Source organism: Pithys albifrons, chromosome 2, assembly GCF_047495875.1.
Source record: "Pithys albifrons albifrons isolate INPA30051 chromosome 2, PitAlb_v1, whole genome shotgun sequence".
Taxonomy (NCBI): domain Eukaryota; kingdom Metazoa; phylum Chordata; class Aves; order Passeriformes; family Thamnophilidae; genus Pithys; species Pithys albifrons.
The window spans coordinates 115132021-115144235 of NC_092459.1; the positions used below are offsets into that span (position 1 = coordinate 115132021).

At 47.3% G+C, this 12215-nt stretch overlaps 1 protein-coding gene across 2 annotated transcripts in view; it reads left to right on the forward strand.

Annotated features, from left to right (window-relative positions):
• Positions 1 to 1924: 1924 nt before the first annotated feature.
• The window catches only part of XPO1 (exportin 1), a 35188-nt gene continuing 24897 nt past the window's right edge, over positions 1925 to 12215 (forward strand). The window contains exons 1-3 of one of the 2 annotated variants that reach the window (XM_071582178.1): positions 1925 to 2679; positions 6207 to 6338; positions 9884 to 9985. In XM_071582178.1, coding sequence (XP_071438279.1) covers positions 6213 to 6338; positions 9884 to 9985 — 228 coding nt within the window. In that variant the 5' untranslated portion in view covers positions 1925 to 2679; positions 6207 to 6212. Of the gene's footprint in view, positions 2680 to 3292; positions 3313 to 6206; positions 6339 to 9883; positions 9986 to 12215 lie in introns of those variants that run through there. The other variant, XM_071582179.1, reaches the window with a different exon arrangement.

Consider the following 12215-nt stretch of genomic DNA (forward strand, 5'->3'; position numbering starts at 1 on the left):
TGCCAACAGATCCGGTTTGAAGCAGTTTGGAGCAAAAGGTACAAAGTTCATGGGAGGAAGAGTGTGACTTCATCCCCAAAGACCACCTGAGACCCTGCCCTGAATTCCCAGGAGGAAAAGCGCAGGAAGGAGCGGCACGGGGCAGAGAAAATGGAAATCAGTTCCTGAAACTCATTATAATAACCCTGCCTTCTCTAAGAAAATAATGTCTATGCATGAAAAAATAATAAATGTGTATAACTTACTTGCATATAAACCAGCTGTTAACTTGACCAGGGGTGCATGTTTTTGGGAAGCCATCCTCCTGCTCCCAGGCCTGGAATAAACGTACCTCTCTGTAACCTCACAGGTTAGAGAGGCTTCTTTCCACAAATCACCCCCAAGAAATTCAGCAGAGCAAACCCAAAGCTTTGTCCAGTTTGCTTAGGTTTTTAGTTCATAAAAAGATATAAAGATAATATAAAAAGACCTTGTGAGCCAAAGGCAGCATTTCTGAAAGGACAGACTTCTTTATAAAGTCTCAAGCTGAACACACACCACAAAGCACCTTTTTCCCCATTTGCCTCCCACATTTCCAGCCATAACACAGGTGAGCACCTCACAAAGTTACAGTTTTCTTTGCAGACCACCAGGATAGGGCACGCCACAAACCATAACTTTCCATAGCTATTGTTTTTTCAAATGAAAAGGTTTTGAAGATATACATATGTGGGTACAAAGTGTCTTTGCTGATTAGAGCTTTTCCACACGAAAGCCGGGAAGCACCAGACGTGCAACCGTAGCCTGCTGGGTTTGTGGCACTGCTGCACAGCCCCAAAGTCAGCCCGTTCACATCTGTCAAACCAGCGCTCTTCACACAGCTCCACATTTCTCTGTGGGCAAAGCAGCCTTGTCAGCACCACTCTTGGGAAAAGAGCTGTGAGGGTGAGGGACACAAGCAAGATGGAGACCACATGGATAGAGACGTTGGAGGGGACACAGCACTCCTGCCATCTGCACAGGCCTTGGTGGGGGGCACAGGGCTGCCTGGGGAAGAGGTAGCTGGCACTCAACCCTCGCTACTGCCCCTCCTGCTCACAGGGCACACTCCTCAGGCAAGTCAGTATATTTTACTTCTCTCCATTCCCTCCCAGAGAGGGAGTAATGCCCGCCATTGCCACAAACCCCCTCACAGAGTGCCCCCATCTCCTCGCTGCCCTCCTACACCTCAGCGCTAACAGGATGGTGCCTGAACTCCTTCCCCTCGCAGGCATACCCCCTAAACCCCTTTCCCTCGGTAAGCGAGTGACCAGAACCCCTTCTCATCAAGGACCAGCCCTTGTGGAAGCCCTTTCCCCAAACCTCTTCCCCTAACGGACCAGAGCCCCCAGATCCCTTCTCAGAGACCCGATCACCCGAACCCCTTTCCCTCACCAACCTTTCTCTCACAAACCAGCGCTCCATAGACCTCAGAGCCCCGAACCCCTTCCCTCAAGGACCAGGGCCCCCAAACCCTTTTCTCTCACGGAACAGCACCCCAACACCCTTTTATCCCCTCGCAGAGCAGCCCTCCCAGCAGCTCTTTCCCCCTCCCCTCAGGCCGAGCGCGGGGCCGCCCAACGGCCGCGCCTTTCCCGCCACCCCGGGAGCCGCCTTGTGGCGCGCGCGCGTCACGCGGCCGTGGGCCAATAGGAAGGCGGCAGTCCCCGCGCCCGCGCTTTGCGAATGAAGGGGCGGGGCCCAGAGTTGAGTGACAGCTCGGCCCGGCCTATCAGCGAGCGGCGCCCCCTCCCTCAGCGCCGCTGGAGAGGGGGCGGGTCCCCTCCGCTCGCCCCCCCGCCCCGCCGCGGCGCGCAGTGGATTGACAGCTCAGCCCGCCAATCAGCGCGGGGGCCGCCAGCACGGCGGCACGTCCCGGGGCCAATGGGAGCGGGCGCTGGGCGGGGCCTCCGAGGTTTCCAAACGCTCCGCGGCGCCATGGGCTGAAAACTAAACCGAGATGGAATCTCCCAGTCTGAACCGGTTTGAGCCGGTTCCGAGCCTGTGGCATTAGGAGGGGGAGACGCGCCGCGCTCAGTCCCCGCCGCCGCCGCCGCGTGTGTGACCTGCTCGGAGGGGACCCGCAGCCCGGGGGGGCCGAGTGTAGAGCGAGCCGCGGGGGGGGCGGCGGGAATGGGGGCGAACTGAGCGCCGGGCGGGGACAGCGCAGGGGCAGCGAGCGCCGGCGGGGCCGGGCCTGGGCGGCGCAGCCGGGGAGAGCAGAGCCCCCCGCAGCAGCGAGGCCGCAGCGCCGCGCCGGCCCCTTCCCTTCGGCGGGGCTGAAGGGAGCGCAGCCGGGCGCGGAGCCCCGCGGGCCGCAGCGGGCGCCGGGAGCGGCCAGGCCGGGCACGCTGTGAGGGAGGAGTGGCGCCACTCGCCCCGACCCACCGCCGAGCGGGCAGCGCTCGGCCTCCCCCTCCCTCCCTGCACTGCTGGGGTTTTTTTTTCCCTCCTTCCGTGGTGTTTTTTTTTCCCTTCTTCCGTGGTAGTTTTTTTCTCTCCTTCCGTGGTGTTTTTTTTTTTTTTAAACCTGGGAAGGGGTTATTTTTGGTGGTATTTTTTATTTTTTTTGCTAATTTTTTGTGTGTGGCGTGTGGTGGTTAGAAACTTGGCTCGCTCGCCCCTACTTTCTGAAGGAAGAGGCTGCGAGATACCCCTAGGGTAAGCCAAGGGCCGTGTGGGGGGTCGCGATGGGGAAGGCGGAGCGGGCAGAGGAGCAGATTTTGGGGGGGTTCGGCCGCGTGTGTGCCCGTGCGGGGGGCACAGAGCGCGGGGTGTGCGGGCAGCGGGGCGATGGGCTCCGTGGAGCAGCCCCGAGGGGCGGGGGGTGCTCCGCGATGGGGCTCAGGGTACGAGCATCATCCCCGGCCTGGTCGAGCGAGGCCGCGGGGGATGCTCCTCGTGGGGAGGGGGCCGGGCGGGCCGGCATCGGGCACGGGCAAAGCCCGCGACATAATCTGTAAATTATTAGGAGTGGAAGTTTCCAGAAATATTTTTTGTGTGTGTGTGTCTGTGCAGCAGTATTGAAACGTCCGCCTGGATCACGTGGGGAGCCCTGTATAGAGCGCAGGGCTGGAGCCCAGGGGAGGAGGAGGAGGAGGAGGGAGGGGCTGCGGGTCCGCCGCGCTCCGCAGGGCCCCGGCCCGCCCGACCCACCGCCCGGGCCCGTTCCCGCTCCCGCCGCCGTTTCCCGGGAACCGCGGCCCGGCCCGCCCTTCGCGGCGCTGCGGACCGGCCCGCGCTCGGTCGGTGGGTGGGAGTTCCCTTCATCCAGCCCCGAATGGGCGCTCCGAGGTGCGGGGCGGACGCGGGTTAATCGCGCTCGGCCTTTCTGCCTCACGTGTGAAGGGGAGGGAGAGGCGGCTCCGCGGCCGCCCTGCCGGGTGAGGGTGATGGAAGCGCGGGCTGCGGGCGCTGCGTGTCGGAGCCGCTCACCCCGCCTGGGTGGGATTTGCGAGTGATGCAGCTCATTCCTTGAAAGAGAAGGGCAGTTCGCCTGCATGGCGTGCTTGGGAGTTTGGGGCACGGCGACTCGCACAGGCCGGGTTTGGGTTTTTTTAATCGCTGGCCCCAGTGAGCTTTAAATAGCTGGGCTGAAGGTGCTTTTAGGATTCGTGGTGAATACTCAACATTTTTCCCTATTAAATGCTTGCTGTTATTGCCGTGCTGCCGAAATGAATCGGGTCTAGCACAACAAGCAAACTGTTGTGTTAAAGGTCCAGGGTCATCGAGAGTTGGGATAACTGTGTAAACAGTGCTATAAATGCAGTTCTTTTGACCTTCGGTAGATGTCACATTCTTGCTGTGTTGTAGGTTGTAGTTCAGATTTTTTAAATTTTTTTTTAAACTTTTCGTCTTTTGTTTCTGTTTCCCCATTTATTGGCAATTCAGAATTAATCAGGGGTGGGTCTCGGAGCTGAGGTTGGAACCTGTTCAGGAGTTCGGGCGTGATGGGCGAGGGAAAAGTGTAGGAGTGGAGTAAATCAGAGATTATAAGCTTCATGCGGGCACAGTGCTCGGAGTTGGTTGCACTTGGTGTTGACCACAAAGCCGCCATTTCTGCGTTTCACTGCCGAGTAGGTGTAGGTCATTTTGAAGATAATGCTGGGAGTGGCGAAGGGCCCTATTCAAAACATTTCCTTTCTGCTTCCATGTGGTGAACAACTTCTGGTCACGCGGCTCCTCCTTTGCCCTCCCCGGGCTGCGTGAAAACCACCGAAAGCGGCTGAGACCTGAAATGAATGGTCCTACCTGAGGAACGACTGATTCGCCACGTTTATTGTAGTTTGGGAAGCGCTTTCCTGCTCCCGGTTGAGCCCTGGAGGGCAGATGGGAACAGAAAGGGGCGTGCCTGGAGGGAGCAGCGAGTCTGGGGGAGCAGTGACTGCCCCGAGCCCATCCTTGGGGGCACTTCCCTTCCAGCGCTGCTGCTCAGTGCTTTCCTCTGCCATGGGACATTTCCACGTGTCCTCCTGCCTCAATTACATCAAGAATGAGCTCAGCCTTCCCTGCTGTTTTGTTTCTTGCTTCCAAACTTAGCATTGCAATTTTGAAAAGTTTAGGAGTTGAGGAAGGGAAGGACATACAGGAAAGGTTGACTTTAATTTATTTTACTTTCTACTTGATGTTTATTTCCTTCTGGTTTTCCAGGTAGATGTAAAAAGACTGTTGAAATGGAGTCCTCAAAATGGTTACATTAGTGTAGTAATACTGGGGGTTTCAGTTGAAAATGCAATTAAAGTACTTCCTTTTGCAGCTATTTTTATATATAGAAGTAAAAGACATTGCTTGACCCTACTTGTAAGTACACATTTCTAAACAAAAGATTTTCCTTGTCTGAATGATACTGTAGGACTTTCACTTAATTAATTAGTAATTACAAGGGTTGAGGCACAGGTTTGTCTTGCTCCTTACTTTTGAGCATGACTTAAATACCTAAAGCATAAACCAAATACTTCCTTACACATGGAGTTACTCAGTGAGACCAAATCCGACTTCAGCTCACCCTAAAGAAAGGGTTGGCTGGGGGTGTGGGGTGTGTTTCTGGAAGAGTTTGTTTGGGTATCTTTCTGATTATGCACATGGCTCCAGTGGACGTGTTCATTGATTCTGCAATTATCCAGAATTCTGACTGTTCAAGTGAGCAGTTTTATGTGAAATTTGTATGTTTACAGAATTCTGAAAAGGAGGGCGAGTGTCACGAAGCTGCTGTAGAAGTAGAAGGTGGGATTATGTGTTAACAGTTGGCAGTGACTGAGAAAAAATCAGGCAATAAACCTGATTAGGTGTTTCCAGCATGGGGCTGTGTGTGAAAAGGGTAGAGGATAATTTACTATCCAGAATTGTATGGCTTCTGGCTAATTTTCCTGCTTTTCATGATAGTCTTTATCTTGAATCACTCTCTGGGTGGTAGAGCATTTTATATGCACACCCCACCTGACTGTTCTGTGTAATATTGAGGCTGCTGTATCTGGGACAAAGAGTTAATGTGTGTGTGCCTGGTTCTGGGGGACCTGAAACCTCCAGTAGAATTCCATGTGCGTTGGGAGTGATCTCACCTGGTGCACAGAGTAACCTGCTGATCTAACACTGTTCTCAAAGTGTCTGCAGTCAACTCAGTTGCAGGGGTGTTTTTTCCTTGCATGTACCAAACTCACAAGGTGGGGTTTCTTTCTTGGCCCCAAGTATTTGAAAATCTTGGCTGATTTCTTGCTGGGTGTGTAGATCACGTTTCACCTCTGTACCCACGTGTTTAAAAGCTTTTAGAACTGATACAAATGTGCCTGTTGGCCTTGGGAACCCGATATCCAAGTGACGCGGCCAGCGTGGGGTGTGGTAGTGAGGAAAAAAGGCCTTTCTACCAGCAAACTTACTGGTAGGGGTTGATACCTCATTGAAATAAGTTCTAGGGTGCTGCTAATGCAGCACATTGACTTGTCAGGCTGTTATTAATTAAGTGTTTAGGCTGTTGAAGGCCCTGAGAGGTGAGCTGGGGGAGTGATGTCTGAAAAAGCAGTTTGTCCTGGTATGTTCCCCTCAGTTAGAAGTGTTGTATTCAGTGCTGTCTGCTACCGGTGGTAACACAAGAATCTCATTTCAGTGAGGTGAACTAAGTTGAAGCACTTGCTTTGCAGCTGCATCTAATAGTAATTTCTTATTAATTGATTATTTTTTAATTTATTTTGCAGTAATCTATGCCAGCAATTATGACAATGTTAGCAGACCATGCAGCTCGTCAGCTGCTGGATTTTAACCAGAAACTGGATATCAATCTCTTGGACAATGTGGTGAACTGCTTGTACCATGGAGAGGGTGCACAGGTAAGGGGGGCTTGGAACCTGCTCTTATTGACCATGTTAAACTTACAACTCATCAGTTAAACAAAACCCATTCACTTCAATAAAAATCAGTAATATTTGTTAGTTTACCAGTGGCTGGAATGTCACTGGTAATTCATGAAATGTGAACTCCCATTGAAATGACACTCAGAGAAATGTTTCTTCAGTGTGTGTTCATTTCTAGCTTGGCTTCTGCTCTTGAGAGGTACCAGCAAGTTCAGTTTGGTAAAGGTACCTCTGATGCTGCTCCCCTTTTCTGACTTGGCTCTTTAAAAAAGGTCTGAATTAACTGTCGCTTGGTGTCATGGACAGGATTGTGAAGCCATAAATTCAGTGTTGGCTTCACTGGAGAATTCTATTTAAAGGAAAAATCGTAGTGATGTTGTTACTGTTTGCATTTATAAAGAAACATGTCACACACATGGAAGAGAAGAGTTTGCTCCTTTCTTATGTCTGTTGGTTTTTTTTAGCCCGTTCCTGTTGACACAGGTGATTTTTGCACTCTCTCCTTTGCACTTAGTGCAGATTGTGATTGAGGGACTGTGTGCATTTGTGTCTTTGCATGTATTGCCTTGAAAGTGAATCTTGCATTGCTTTCATCTACTTCTTGAACTGCTTTGGAAGTAAGACTTGAATGTTGAAAGCAAGTATTGCTACAAGGGTGTTGGCATAGTTCCTTTTCTGGCAGATTTTAATTGTTCATGCTCAACAAATCAGGAGTTTGTGTCAGGCATCTCTTACTAAGATAGTCTTGCACAACAATAAGAAGTGAATTAAATGAGACAAAGTAGTTGATGCTTTTCTATTCCTTCCAGCTGTTAGAATAAACAATATACTTGCTTTGTGTGTCTCTAGCAAGCCTCACAAAAGCTATTTTTTGATTTGAATTCCTATAGGTTTTGAAATATTTGCATTTTGAGTGTCCTAAATTCAAATAGTTACTTGTAGTTTTTTTAATGCTCAAATGACAGAAAACTGCTTGTATCTTTTGCCTTGAAATTGTGGACTTCTGAGCACTTGTTTTGTGATGTGTTTGTTTAGAGCCTTACAAAACAAGTGCTGTCTATAGCATTGCTTGCTTTGAATGGAATTTAAAAAGTTGGGAGGGTTTATAAGGAAAATGAAGGATTAACACTAAAGACAGTTATCAAATTGCCATTGCTCTGGCATTGTGAGAAGTTGCTTCACTTAAACAAGCTGGATTTGATCTCCACTATTAAGAAAATTAGTGCAATAAGAAGGAAAAATTCAAGAGGGGATGTTTAACTGGCAAAAGTGATTTATGATATAAACTTCCTTTAAATACCTGTACTAATGTGTGTCACCTCAGTGAAAATTTATTCAGCTATTTCAGTACGTGGAGACATTGCAGCGAGTCTGAGCTTTTACCTCTTCCAGGGAGTTCAAAGGTTCCTGCAGGGAAAATGGTTCTCTGTGGAGTCTGACAGCTCAGGTCATAAAGGGTGACAGGAATAATAGAAGTTGAGGAAACTAAATATTAAAACTGGGAGATCAGCAGTGGCTTGTCTGGGATAGATGAGGGTAATGTGAGGGAAAACAGGTTTCCAGTGCAGTGCAGCCTGGATGGCCTGTGCTGAACCTGCTTTCAGTTCACCTGTCCCCTCCTCCTGCTTCAGTCTTATCTCTGCTTGCAAAACTGTTATCTGCTGATCTATATTAGGCAAGAAAGAAGCTGTTTTCTGTCCTGGGCCTGTAAATCTTTTTCTCTTCTTAGCTTTTTTGGGGATACTTCCTGAAAAGAAGGAATGTCCACACCCTGGTGCAACACATGACTAAGGAGATTTCATACACCTCATACCTGGTCTCATCCCAGACTCTTAATTCCATTGAGCTCTTAGATCCTCACGTGTCCAGAAGGATTATTTGCTCATTTCTTCTTGGTCACAACACCACCATAAGGCTTTATTCTTGACTGAGCATTACTGTTGAATTTACACTGCTCATCAAACTACAGGAGTTGATGTGCAGAGAGGGGTTAGTGGATATGACAGTGAACTTTGCAGGACTTGGGAGAGGGATATGAAGTGTCTGTAGTTTGTTGGTATTGAAATTTGATCCTGTGATATGTCCCCAGTGTTAGAAGCAAGAGGGAGGCCAGTATAAAAACACACTTTCAGATTGAACCTGAGGGTAATGCAGCTATTCCTTCCCTCTTCAAACTGTAGGAAAACTGCTGATTATTTTTGTTTGCTCTGATGTAGTACTGTACCAACATGGCTCTACTGCTTTTGGTCTTAAACAGGAGTATTTGTGTGGTCCTTGTCCCTGGCAAATCTGCAGGGACTTGCTATCCCAAGTCAGTGTCACACTGGGAATTGCACCACTGTGCTCATCTCTATCAAGGAGGGGTGCCAGGATTAGACAGATATTTTAGACATTCTTGCTCTTCACTGTTCTGCTTTTCATTTGTAAATCCCATACCCCGTTTGTCTGTTTCTTGTATCATGTGTATTTAAATTTTGGGTCTTACTGCATTTCTATCTTACTGAAAACACTGTTTTCTTACACCAGTTGTTGATGAGCTCAGGTGTTTTCTTGGAGCAGACTAGAAATCTGCATGGCTGCAGTGAGGTCTGGCAGCTGAAGTTAATCCTAAAGTAAAGCTTCAGCTGCTCTGTAATTCTGTTGAATTGACTCTACAGTGAAAGGATGAACTGAGTTCTGTGAGTTGTGATGTCAAATGTGCATTTTGTTGGCAAGGCAGTGTCTGATGCTTGTAGTGGGTACGATTTGCATCAAGATCTGTGAATACTTTTGGAAAGAGCCATCATCATTTTGGCTCCCTGAGAACTTATGGACATTCAGGCTTTTGTAAAGGATGGCTAAAATGCATCCAGCTATTTCCATGTGGAATTGCTTCAGAGGAGGTTTTGCAAGTTCCTGAAACCACAGAATCTCATACAATAATTGATAATGTGAGTCCCAAGGAAGAGCAGAACATTGGCATGACCAACTCCCCTCCTCCCCCCCAAGTCGGTTTTATTACTGTTTTGTGAGCTGTTTGATGCACCAGGGATTCCTCAGCAGAGGGGCTGGAGACCTCCAATGCTCTGCCCCAGAGTTCTTCAAACCAAACCCCCCAATTTCTCCATCAGCAGCTTTGCAGCATGTCCAGCACTCCCTACCCTGGCTCTTTTATGGGTGTTTCCACCAGAACCAGAAAGTTTGGGTGCCTTGGAAAGAAGTTTTATCAAGATGACTTTGTGGAAGGGAAGAAAATTTAATTCCCTGCTATATTTTCCTTGTAATTTGTGATGTTCTTACTACTAGTCTGGATTCATTGAATCTGGAAGAGTGAAAGTAATTCCTGTCCTGCATCTGTGGGTTTTTTGGAGTTTGGTTGGTAATAAACTTGAGCTGGCACAGGAGACCTGAGGGACTTGTTGCTGCTGGTTGAATTCTGCCTAACTCTTGGATAAGGGATTTAAAGAAATGTTCACTGACAGTGCATAATTTCTTAAATAATCCAATACTAACACTTTTTTCTAAATCAAATTTGCTTTTAGCAAAGAATGGCACAGGAAGTGTTGACTCACTTAAAAGAACATCCCGATGCCTGGACAAGAGTTGATACTATTTTGGAGTTCTCTCAGAACATGAATACCAAAGTAAGCAAATTAACTTTTATTTATTTGGTTTTCCTCTTTCTTCCATTCATAAACTTTGAGGAAGGTATCTCATTTTTAGCTATAAACTTTCTTGATTCAAACCACATTTTTTTAATTGTCTTGTTCTCAAAGTTGGCTTTAAACAAGAACTGTAAGTGGACAAAATATTTAGCCCTCCTTTTGCATTGACAAGAGTTCCCTCCCCCCTTTTTTTGAGGATGAACTAAATTGGAAACACGGGATTTTTCTGGAGGCACAGAATGCCAGTTCCAAAGATTGGTGTGTGTCTGTAGTAATGAAAAGTGATCTGAGTAATGAAAAGACTCCTAGAGCCACATTTTGTCCTTGGGTAAGTGCTTGGCTGTTTGTGATCGCAGTAAAAGCCACGTGCACAGAACTGAGGAGAAAATGTGTCCCTAGGAGGGTTAAATTAGTAACTTTATTAGGCCAAGATTTTGGGCAATCAGTGGAAGTTGAGCACCCCAAGCTGTGCAGTGTGAGATGAATCTTCACTTCTATGCAGAACACGTTTGCTTTGTGCTGCTGTGTGAAATCCATCCATCCATCCTGGGAGGGACTCAAAGGGGCACACCCAGGGCTTTTCCTGCAATCTGAAATGCTTGGCCTTAAGACTCCTGAAGTTTGAACCGAAAAGTCGCTCAAAATGTGTTTTCACTGTCTTAATTCAATGATTGTTATCTCAGATAACTGACATGCATGTTTTGCTGCTGGATACACACTGTGTTCAAACAGAAAAAAAGTGTTTGGATGGTTTCTGAACTCATGTAATATTCATAAAGCACTTCCATATTTTTTTTCCTTGCTCTCTGAAGTTGAGGGGAAAACAGTTTAAAGAACTTCCTCAAAGTAACACCTTTAAGTAACAGTGTTTGCCTGTTTGCTTGCCTGGTAAACTTTGCTTTTTATACTGACAGACATTACTAATGTTTAAGTTGATTTATCAACAGTATTTTTAAAAACTCAAAATTTGTCTTGTGAAAAATGAGATGATTAGAGGAACAGAAAGAAAGCAACAGGTAAAGAATTCTTCCATTTACATAAATTGCAAATGATTTGGTGCTAAATTTATGCACTCTGACATTTGGCTTTTGTGCAATCATATTTTTTCTTTAATGAAAGCTGTTAACACTACCTGATATTAATCATAATGTTCCATTATGTTGATTGCTTGTAATAGGAAGAAAAGGGGTGTCTTCCTGTGCAACTGACACAGCTAGGCTTTGACGGCAGGCCTCCACAAGGTCTCCCCTTTTGATTCCCTTTAACTGAATTCTGTTCATCAATTGTTTTTTGGTTCTTGGGAGGTGGGAGGGAAAGGGATTCGGTGCATAAAATAAGTAATGAGGGTGCCAGAGAAATTTCTACCAGAGGGATCATTTCATGCTTTTTTGTTAGTCTATTTTTTTGGAGTCTTTGCTGTTACCTGTCCCTCATCTTCATAACAATCAGACAATTAGAATGAGTTTTGAAAGAGTTGAGCACAGTTTGGATGTGTTGCCATGTGCTGATGAAAAATGTGGTAGCTCAAAAGGCAGAACTTTGTGGAATTGGTGGCAGTGACTTTTTTGGGTGTTGTGTATCTCATTGTCAGCCAAATATAAAAAAAAAGACGCATCAAATGAAGATTAAAAATCCACCAGGCCCTTTGCAGGATGTTCAGGCAGGCTGAGGAAGCCCTTCCAGCATGGGATGGCAAGGAGGATGGGCAGGGCAGAACAGGGTTGGATGCAGAGATTTCATCCCGTGAGAGTATTTGGAAAAATGGGTATTTTTAGGACTGAGGCAGAGGTGGAGAGGCCACTGCAGAGGGCAGAGCTGGAGTCACCCACGTGCAAAGAAGGAGGAGAAACCTCGACAGCAGGAACCTGGTTCAGAGTTTAAGGCCCATAAACCCAAATGAGATACTCGAGCAGATAATGAGTGGTAGGTGTGGCAGATTGCTGGAGGTGTCTGTCCTTTTCTGACTCGAGGAAATTCCAAGCGGAGGGGATAAAAGAAGACTTGAAAGTGAGGTCTGTCCTTAATTTGTCCTTTAGACTTTTCATTTAAGTTCGTTTGGTCATTGAGTGCTTTTATAAAATTAAACTAGGCTTGCCATTCTGATTATAAAAGCTAAATAAGTTCCCTGGAAAAAAGTTTGGAAGCAAAATTAACATTTTTGGTTAGCTGTTACCTTGGAAGAAGTACTAACGTGTGCCTTACAGAATAT